At 40.0% G+C, this 11,173-nt stretch overlaps 1 protein-coding gene across 4 annotated transcripts in view; it reads right to left on the reverse strand.

The window, feature by feature from the left end:
* Positions 1-10,423, reverse strand: part of LAMA4 (laminin subunit alpha 4) — a 124,964-nt gene extending 114,541 nt beyond the window's left edge. The window contains exons 1-2 of one of the 4 annotated variants that reach the window (XM_016136979.2): positions 10,167-10,423; positions 9,623-9,958 (exon numbers count right to left, since the gene is read on the reverse strand). In XM_016136979.2, the coding sequence (XP_015992465.2) occupies positions 9,623-9,817 (195 nt within the window). In that variant the 5' untranslated portion in view covers positions 9,818-9,958; positions 10,167-10,423. The remainder of the gene's footprint in view (positions 1-9,622; positions 9,959-10,166) is intronic. The other 3 variants (XM_016136978.2, XM_016136977.2, XM_016136975.2) reach the window with 3 other exon arrangements.
* Positions 10,424-11,173: the final 750 nt, after the last annotated feature.

The following is an 11,173-nucleotide window of genomic DNA, read 5'->3' on the forward strand; positions in this document are numbered from 1 at the left end:
AATCCTGATCACTTGAAAGGTCCTTAAATATTTGCTTCCAAACGTTGCGTTCTGCCCAATGTAGAGCCAAGCATCAAGTTAGGCTTCCTCTTTACCTTATCGTGAAAACTCAGTTGACAGCTGTAATGCGTATACTATAATGCAGCGATTTAGTTGATGTTTATAATAAATCAATAATCTGTCATCGGCTTTCCCTTCCTTTCCGCACTGAGTCAAAACACATTCTCCTCTCTGGACCCCTTGACACGTGCCACTTAACTGTTATGAGACACATTGACGTGAGTCTTTTTTTAGTAGTTCTCCATGTCCCTCACCTCTTCCACTGTCATTCTTCCTGTTTCTCTCTGCGGACCTTCATGGTTAGACTCATCCTTGAGAGTCTGGAAAAGGCAGATGGCAGTACCCAGGACCTTTGGTGTGGGAAACCATTGACATTCATTGGATACGCTTAGGTGCCTATAGCTAATGCTGTCTGGGAAGCCTCCTTGGGGTGTCACCTTGAAAAGGCTTATGTCTATGGCTGGGTCAGTGCTCTGGTCTGTAAATAATCCTCAACCCTGCAGCTGGAGTTGTAAGAAAGCAAGAAAAAGGACTCCGTTAAAGTGTTCCTACCCTAGCCGCTCCACCAGATCAGGACCCTGTGTTTTCCTCAGGCTCTGAACTCCTAAATCTTATTGGGGTTCTAACTAGGACAGCAGCTGTGACTTGAGTGAGTCTGTTCTTAAGCCAGTTTTCCTTTAGTTAGTATAAATTTTGTTCTATTAGACAATTATAGAACTTTGTTGCTAGAAGTAACCTTGTTTTATGTTTTATTCTTTTTAATCTGTAGAAATTGAGGCCCCAGGAGGTAAAGGGAATTATTAAATTTCCTTTAACTGATAGTGTTGATCTAGTTGTTAGTGGCATGGTCAAGAACCAGAATAGTTAGTTCCAGACTTGCAGTCTAGTGCTTGTCCCACTTCGCTTAATTCTGTGAAACTCTCCTACTGATAAATCAGTTTAAGGATAAATAGAAACAATAAGGAGTAAAGTAGATAATAGCATATTCGAATACTTTTTTCTTAATATATATACACATATGTGTGTGTATATATATATTATATATATATATAATATATATATATATATATAATCTCCAGTTTAAAGCTAAGGATGATTAAGTTCATTGAAACAATCTGAAAGAACGTAAGGCTAGAGGTCAGAACACATTGTTCTTGGCACTGCTGCTAATGAGCTTTGTGTTCTTGAGTGAAGAACCCCCAACTCCTCCTGAGACTCAGTTTCCTCACCTACAAGATGACAGGGTTGAATCTCTAAACTCCCTTTCTAGATCTAACATTCTATGATCCCTTCGATTTTATGGTTCACACTGCTAGGTATAGTAAAGTTATATATCCAGTAATAACCACCCACTGGCTCTGCATTCAAACAGGTCCCCTTTTATGCTGAATTCTGTGCTGCAGTAGAGGCTTCAGGGCTTGTCTCTTATGAATGGAATTTCAGGGTGTCTATTGGCATTGATCATGACAGATAATGATTCCAAGGGAACAAAACAGAATGAGGCAATTATTCATGTACCACAAACACTGGCCCATCTCCAGGCATTCAGACTCTGTTCAGTCTCCAAAATCACAGGCATTTAGCACATCACCTGTGACCTGGAGATTGACAGAATCACAGATGACAGAAGCACTCGACTGCCCCCAGGACTCATGTCATATCAGCAGGAAGGGAGATTACATTTTGGGCACTCCTCGCTTGTCAAATTGTATCACTGTTGGTCAAAGGGAAACACACACATTATGTTGTAAAGATTGAAAGTCACCATGGAATAACTCTGCTGTGAAAGAAGAAGTCAGCTACAATTTTAAACTCGAGACCCTGAATATGTGTTCTGGTTCTTGCTGTGCTTTTCGATGGTTCTACAGCCCTAGCATCTCACAGTATAAGGCTCACTAGACATTTCTCTTGCCTTCTGATGGAGTCTGTATTATGCATTCTTTTGGTTACAGAGCTGCTTAGTTTAGCATGCCATGCCGCAATTCACTTTGTAAAGAGACAACAGTACTGTATGTAATAGTCACGTTTAAGGTGAGTTTTAGTAAAAACACGTTTGATCTCCGGACTCTCTGATTTCCTTTAAAGTAATCATGCCACTCCAGTTAATGGAAGACATAATTTCAAAATAAATATTCATACACAAAATCTGTACTATGCTCAAGGGTCCTTTTAGCTGTAGTATAAAACATGGATTAGTGGTCTAGTCTGCAAGAGACTTGTGCTGATGAAGCTGTTAATGTTATGGGGTTTCTCCAACTCACCAGTTCTCATGTGGTCATGAATGAAGATACTTTGCTCCATTCAGGTAAACACTAGATCTCCAGCTTCCACCAAAATATAACACATAAACTAAGAAAGTCCTGGAAGTGAAGAGAGGATCGTATTGCTTATTACTTAAAGTACATGTGACTATCCCTCTCTGTTTTTCTTTTTAAACAGAATTTTTTTTTATATATTTTTTCTTTATGCAGAGGATTTGGGCTTGTACATGAACATTTTCCCACTACCATTCAGCCTTGGAATGCTGTTTTCCCCAAGTTTCTCATGATAAAAAGACTCAGATTCAGAGCCGAACTGCTGGCAGCTGAATTTCATTAAGACTTTGATGGGAAACTTGTTGGAATTACAAACATCTGTGGTTTAAACTTCCCTTTAGTAAACCAATTCCCAGAACTTAACTTTACCACACTAGAAGCAAAAATGAGAAACAATTGAAAAAAAGAATACTGCATTTTGACAAACATTAGAGTAGATATTTAAATATTCTTCTATGTGGTCACTGTATAGAGATGAGCTAGCAGATTTACTTGTTTTAAAAAACAAGTAATTGTTTGGAAATGCTAAGTTTTGGAACTCAAGGCATGTATTGGCAATCTGATTTTAATGGTTTCCAATAAAATATCTCAATACTATGTCTCACCATCATTATATGTATATGGTTACTTTGAGCAAGAAAAAACCCTCAAGGAGAAGAGTGTTAGGGGCATTATATATGTCAAGAAACTGTGACAAGTCAGATTTGAGAATTTAATTGTGAAAGAAAAAAATGTTTATAGTCTTTGCTATGTCAAAGATGCTATTTTTTTTTAATTGTTGTTTTTTATTTAGCTTTCTTAGAAAAACTTATTTCTCTTAACTGCTCGGATCATCTTATTGCTGGGGGGAGGCTATATTTAAAGAACCATTAGGGATACAATGATTATAAGAACTAAACTACAGTCTCCTTATCCAATGTTGGCTAATCAGCAAGTTTGTAAGCAAAAGTTGAAAATAATTAAATTTATAGAATAAGTAAAAATTTAGATTAAAAAAAGAGACTGATTTTTAATTGCGGATAGATAAGAATAGATAGTGGAAGAAAAAGGGAGAGAAGGGAAGGACAGAAGAGAGAGAACTGAGGGCAGACTTTGGGTTAGGCGGCTTATATTACTTCCCTTAAATTTCACAACAATCTTGCAAGACAAATACATTTTTGTTCTTTTTACAATCAAACAAATGGAGCCTCTGAAGGATGAACAAATCTGCCGAAAGTCAAACAGCTCGAAAGCAGTAGATCTGGATTCATAGCACATCTATCTGGCTAGACGCCCACATTGCGCCTTTGAAGAAAGGTAAATTTCAAATGTTTTAAAGCAGAGATTGCAAAATTCATCCCTCAGGCTAATTTGGACCATCAAATGTACTTCTCACAGGGCATTTTTAAAAAATTGAGTCAGCAATTTCACTTAGGAATCCAGATTCTGACTTTTCTTGGAAAACAAAGCAAAACAAAACAGAAAACCTGGCAGCACGCAGAGATGGCTGTCCCTCTGGAAGAGGCACCCCTTCCTCTCCTATTGCTTTGGCCCTGTCACCCATAGGTTGTGTTTCTTTTACTGACCAGTCATTTTTTTGCTTGGCTTTTATAAGAATGTAAGTTTTAAAACTTTGTCTGTACTGTATGATCAACAATTCCACTTCTGGCTGCATATCCAAAAGGACTGAAAGCAAGGACTCGAACAGGTATGTGTAAGCCAGTGTTCAGAGCAGCACTATTCTCAGTAGCCAAAAGATGGGAACAACTCAAAAGCCTTGAAAATAAATGAATGAAATTTGGACACATGCTAAAACATAGATGAAACGAAGATATTATGCTAAGCGAAATAAGGAACAAATAGGACAAATATTGGCATAAAAGGACAAATATTGTAGATTCCACTTACATGAGATACCTAGAACAGTCAAATTTATAGAGACAGAAAGTGAAATGATGGTTGCCAGGACCTGGGGAAAGGGGATAAACGGAAGTTATTATTTAAAGAGTTTTGAGTTTCCGTTTGGGAAGATGAAAAAGTTTTAGAGACTGATGGTAGTGATAGTTGTATAACAATGTGAATATACCCAATTGCACTTAAGAATGATTAAAATGGTAAATTTTATGTTATGCATATTTTACCGCAATTAAAAAAAAAACTTCTTTTGGTTAAGAGAACTCTGGAACTATGGTAAATAGTATTCATTATTTTCCAGCAATTTTATAATAAATTCTGTAAGATAGTCCATATATTGGTATAGGTGGTTTTGTTTCAAATTCCTATCTATTAATCTAAATTAGAAGCTTCTAAGGTAGATCATAGTATCATGTAGAAGAAACATGTTAGAACATGATTATAAAAGGAGACTAGGCTACAAGAAAATTCTATAGTTAAAAAAAAGAAAAAGAAAGAAAGATAAACATCTGTCAGGGAGATTCAGTGATGTGCTGGGAAAAGAGAATGAAATTTGGAAACCTTGGGCAAGGTGCTTACCATCTCCATCAATTTCCTCATCTATAAAATGGGTATACTTTTCACTATAATACATGTAGGTTCAGGGGACATAGTGGAAGTCAATAAGTGTTAAGTGGTTTTCCCATTTGCATCATAGTTTAAAAGTAATTAATGGACTAGACAGGAAGGAAAGTTATCCCAATCTTTGGTAATCCTAAGATTTTATGTGACTTATGCTACCCATCTAGCAAGTGTGGCATGGCTTTTTATTAATCTTCGTTTTTAAGAAATTACCAAAACTTTGACTAAAATTATTCTGTCTGTTGATTTTATTTACCTAATTACCTTTTTCTAGAGACTCCTGAACAGTAGAATTCATTTCTAAATTCCTCAGTAGCTAGGGTGCTGGGGTAAATCCTCTATGCCTCAGTTTCCAGGTTTGCAAAATGAGGAAATAACTATATCAGTCTCATTGAGTTGTCATGAGGGCTAAAGGAAATAACTCATGGAAAATGCTTAGACTAGTGTCTGGCACATGGTAAATAATGAGTGTTAGTTATAAGGCATGTTATTATTATTACTACTAATACTCCTAAATTCTGGTCCTTCTAAAATAATGTTTCCAGGAAACTTTTTGGCGTTTGATGAGTAGGTGATCGTGCCTTCCTAGTCTAGCTCAAAAGCAATATTTTTTCCACATTATCCCCATGGCACTTAGCTTATAGCTATTCTTAAAGAACATTGATTCATTCTGCGTTATATAGTGGCTATGCATATATTTTTCTTTCTTAGATTGTTTACTCCTTGAAGATACGGATCTCACTCTGCCTTCTTTCTGTCCTCCCGGCACCTACTTTATTGCGGTAAGGCTCCAAACCTGCTCATTGGATCAATATTAAGTGAATGAAATAATAACTGCATGTGTGAGTTCAAATTACATAATTGCTCTGTTGAACAGCAGTATAGAATGATGGCCTAGGCCAATGACTGGAAATTACATAATTGCTCTGTTGAACAGCAGTATAGAATGATGGCCTAGGCCAGTGACTGGATTCTACATGGTCTTTTTTTTGAAGTAAGGGGCCAAAATATGCAAAAGGAAAGCAGATAGTGAGAGTGATTTAAACTGTCATTCAACAAACATTCTGCAATCCTTCAGTGGCTGGGTGACTGGCTATGTGCTGGAGTGTGGGCTCACATATCAATAGTAAAAGTAATCTAGAGGAAAAGTCCCTAAGAACTAGTGGAGTTCATAGTTCATAGTGCTTTTTTTCTTTTTCTTAAGTGAGTAGGTTTGTCCAGTGTGGGTACATTGGATCATGCTGCTTATGGGGCACTGATTTTCTTGAAGGAAAGCCAACAACAACAGCAACACCCAGTCAAGTTACCAGGAGATAAATCCCAGTTTTTTCCTCTCAGGGAAGTTTGCTCAATATTGTCAAGTATCTACTTTCTTTTCTCAATTATCTGCCAAAGGCAATAACAACACTGTGGCCCCCGACCAACCATCCCCCACACCCGCAACCCCTGTCCTTCCAGCAGAGACCCCTCCACTCTCCCTCTGAGTCTGTGTGTGGCTTCTTTCCAACCACATGCAGTATCCACTTCTAGCCTGGTGTTCATGACCTTGTTTAACTCTTGCTTCTTTCTCAAAGATCAGAATGTCACTCCTCCTAAGGATACTCTGATACCGTCTCCTTGGGGGCAGTTCCCATCTCCATCCCTGCACCCATCCAGTTCTTTTGGCATCCATCTAGTCAAGAAAGACTTTTGCCTAGTTTTACTTGCTATCGTGATTATGGCAAAATGAAGGCTTTCTTTCTTTAAATACGAAATATCAGAATACCAAGTATACTTTTTAAAACCTCCTAGTCTCCACTTTGCCCACCCCCACTGAGAATCACTGCTCTCACCATAAACTCAGCAATAGTAAACTCATTAAATTGCTTGTAAAAAAGCAGAAGGTGGGAACATCCTCCCAATGAGCACAGAGTTACCCATGGGTGCTCCTCTTTTCAAAATTTTTTTGTCCTAGCGGGACCTGGGGCTTATTCTACAATAAAAGAAAAGGACTTCCTTCTCCATCAGCCAGCACTCTCCAACCTTTTATTCAGTACATGTATTTGTTCCCTTAACTCACACTATGCCCCATAGCATGCTGAAGTCTGTGTCACAAACCACGGACCCAGAGGTGCAGAGGACACAAGCCTTGCTTGGGAGCCTTAAGAAGGCCTTCAGCCACGTGCCTCCGGCTGCTGCATGCCTGCCCTAGTACTTTATCTTTTTCTCTTTGAAAAAGAATTGGGGGATAACCATTCATTTAAATACAATTCAAATAAAGTAAATGCATTTTTAGAATATCCTCCTATCCACATATCCCAATCTTCCAAGAATAATGTATTATATGTGTCTGTGTTTTCTTTCTCTCTGTGTAGATATAAATACAATCTCCTGAAGCAATTCAGTAGAGTGGTTGTACTATGTTGTTAAATCTCCGGAAAGTATTTGGTTTAAAGTCTCCTTATGGGCTATAAAGAGCATGGGAAACCTGATGGTGGGGTGTTGGGATCGCCGTGGGACCGCAGGCTCACTGGAGGCATTATATGAAACTATGCAGTGGGAACATAATTACTCCAATTCCACCCTTTCTACACCATATACTTTGACCTTCCTGGAATGACTAATAGCTTCTTTCTGTTTTCCTAAACCAAAGGCCTCAACTGGTATTCTGAATCTATGAGACTCTGTCAGTATTACAGATTAAACTCATGCAGAACATTCGTTCTAGCTGGTAGGGTATAGACAAACAGAGATATAGTAATATTAAGTAAAATAGCACCATAAAAATAAAGTCCTGAGAAATATTTCCAAATAAGGGTTTCTTTTAATTCTGTCATCCATGTATTTTCTAATAACAGCACTTAGGATGTATAAAGCAGTTAACTATACTATGTCTGGCACTGTGTTAAGCATTCTATATATTTTATCTAATTTCATCACAATAGACTATGAAATATGAAGTCATCATCAATAACTTCTTTAAGCTTCAGTTTATTTATTTGCCACTTGTGTTTCTGTAATTTGCCCAAAGTAAGGGACAGGTAAGTCGAAATTTGAACTTGGGATCATCAGGCTACAAAGCCCACAAGTGAACACTTTGCTATGCTGCCTTCCTACTATTTCACTGAACATATGGGTACATAAGAAATTGCTCAAGGTCTTAACAATAAATTTAAGGTTCTCTAAAAATCAAATAATTATTTTTTTGCGTTCTGTAGGATGAGAGTTACAAAAAGTACTGTATGCTTGTCTCTTTAGAATTAGCAAACAAAAATACAGGATGCCCAGATAAAATTGATTTCAGATAAGCAGTAAATAATTTTTTAGTTTAAATATATACCATGTAATAATTGAGACATAACTAAAAATTTATTTGCTGTTTCTCTAAAAGTCAAATTTAATTGAGCATCATGTATTTTTTCCAGCAACATTACTCCACGTCAAGCATTTCATTCAGGGACTTTCCATGCTAAAAGCAACAGGTGGAGATAATGGTTACCAGGGTGAATTTCAAGCCTGCAGAGAAGCGATGCCTTCCCACTATGTTGAGTCTCTCCTGGGCCCCATGTCTGAGTGCGAAGGTGACCAGAAGTCTTTCCCATAGAGTTACATTTTGCACCACAGTGGGAAGTTGGTATACTCTGGTCCTACTCACCCACCCCACTTTGGGGAACATGGGTAGAGCTCACTCCTGGAGAAGGATCATTTCATGCACCTTATTTTATTAGTAATAATTAATAACTACAGTTACACTAACAATTAGTAGAATAGCAATAATCTAGACTTCTGTGCTGTTAGAAATGGTGTCAATCCATTTAACTACTTTGATTCTATAGTTGCAGTAACCACAGCCAAAGGGTGCGTGTGTGTCTGTCTGTGTGTGTGTGTGTGCGCACACGTGCGCGTGTTGACAGGTCAATTGCTCTTTCCTTTCCCATGAACTTCGGTGACTTTGTTTTCCTCCTACTTAGCATCTCCCACACCCTGGACATGCTGCTGTCTGCCTCGCCTCGGAGGCTCTTAAATCACTTACTCTGGATTCATCCTCTTTTACCTAATTTCCACATTCTGCTTATGCTTTCCACATAAAAGCTATTGTAAGGTATTCAAATAGCAGCTCTTTGAATAAACGTATCATCAATAGTATATCCTGATCGTTTTCACTTTGGGGTTTTCATTGTAATTCTTGTTTCTGAAATATAATGGCTCATGTCCATTTAAGGTAACTGTTCTGCAGTTTTCTAACAGCTTCTTAAGTGACCCACCACCCTTACCCACCCCCTCACTCTCCACTGTTACAGAGGACCTTCTGTTTAATTTGTGACAAAAAGATTGGTCCTGCAGTATTTTTCTCACTGTCCTACCATCACAGAGGCGCAAGGAGCCAGCGACAGGACACATGCATTACGAGCTGCGGCTTGACAAAAATAACTCTACTGGGACATACAAGTGGCACATTCATAGATGCGCTACTGAAACTCCAGGTGACAGTCTAGGACACTGACTCAGAGTACACAGGACACATGCGCTTTTGTTTTTGAACAGTGACATGTTCCAAAGCCTCACCTCTGAACTCACACAACATCCAAATCCAATTTACAAAGTAAAACTCTTTATTTCGAGTTTCTGAACTGACCTGACCCAGGTGAAACTCAAGGCGGACGGGGGAGGGAAAGAGAGGGACACGAATGTGGCACACACAGTGCGCGGGGCGCAGGTGCCCCAGCGGGGTGACAATGGCAGGGACACTGTACCTCTGCAGTAGGTGGCAGCCTTCCGGGAGCCACGCGGGCCTCGCTCGTTTCAGGCGGGTCTTGTCTGCCGATCGCTGAGCTCCCTTCAATGTCAAAAGGAAAAGTGTTGTCGTTCCCGGACGCTGCGAGGGAGCAGGCAGCGCCCCAGAGGAGCCACAGAGGCAGGACTGAGCACCAGGCTGAGCTCAAAGCCATCTCTTCGCTGACATCCAGCTGAGCTCTTCCAGGGGCTCAGCAACTGTTTGTCCTCGTCTGGCCCCCCGAGGTGCGGCTTACTTTTCTTTCTCTGCGTCTGCAGTATCCAGATGTGGGAACTCAAGGCGGCCCAAGGAGCAACTTAGTTAAAAAAAAGGGAGAGTGAGAGAGTAAGCGAGCATTTCAATTTCTTTCTTTCTCTCTCTCTCTCTCTCTCTCTCTCTCTCTCTCTCTCTCTCTCTCTCTCTCTCTCTCTCTCTCCTCCCTCTTCCTCCCTCCCTCCCTCTCTCGCTTTCTCATCACCGCCCCCCCACCCCCGCCCAGCAGAAGCTCTGGCTAAAGAACACACAGATGTATGTATGTAGAAGCTGAACATCAGAAGCCAGACTGAATTGGGCAAGTCCCGCCAGCGCCTGTCACCTCCTGTCCCCGGGAAGTCGGGACTGAGGGCTGTGCAGCCCTGGTGTCCTTCCCAAACCCATTCTCACCACTCCCTTTTTACCTTCCACTTCCAGGCCCTCCCACTCTAAGTTGGCCTTTCAGACACCAAGGTCGGGCTTTCCCTTGAGGCCTCTCCTCCCCTCTCAGTTTGGAGCTCCTCCAACGAGCCCGGATGAATATTCAGCTTTTGTGATTGCTTCCTCACATCTTTTATTTATTTAGCCAAGGTGCCCGAATGTTTTATCTACATTTATATAGGTCTTTTATGTGGCTCCTGCTGGTTTGCAGGAAAGTGGGTGGAAAAGGGATTCGGGAGGTAGGAGCCAGAGGTAGATGATCTCAGATGGCAGAGAGGAAAGGCACTCACTTTTTTCAACAAGGTTTCTCATTTTTTAGAAAATGGGCTACTGCACTCTTTATGCTATATCTTCTGAGACTGGCCGGCTACCCCTCTTCCTCCTGGTGTCCTCACCCAGAGGGCTTGAGAGAAGAATATCTTTCACTGCAGCACTGGAAAATGACTTCATTACTCAAATGCATGAACTTTTATTTACAAAGAACATTTTGTTTTCATCCTAAAGAGGTGCTTTGTAAGGAGCCCAGAACAAGGCTTACAGTGTATGAGCCTGTCAAATATACTGCCCACAGCCCCGACCTCTTCCTCTTGGCCTGTAATCTACTATATCTGCTAGAGTCTTGTAACCTTTCCAAGACTGTGGAGAGAAATTGGGCTACAATTATGCCAGGGTACCCCAATGGATAGGTCAGTGGCCACTACAGCTGATAGGTATCTCTGCTTACATTGGCTTCATATTGGAGCTTTAAACATTCCTACCACACCCAACATGGCTTAAAAAGGTTTAAATGAGACAACCATAAAATGACACTCAAGTAAGTTTCTAGGTGTTTGAAATC

Source organism: Rousettus aegyptiacus, unplaced genomic scaffold (genome assembly GCF_014176215.1).
Source record: "Rousettus aegyptiacus isolate mRouAeg1 unplaced genomic scaffold, mRouAeg1.p scaffold_m13_p_1, whole genome shotgun sequence".
NCBI lineage: Eukaryota > Metazoa > Chordata > Mammalia > Chiroptera > Pteropodidae > Rousettus > Rousettus aegyptiacus.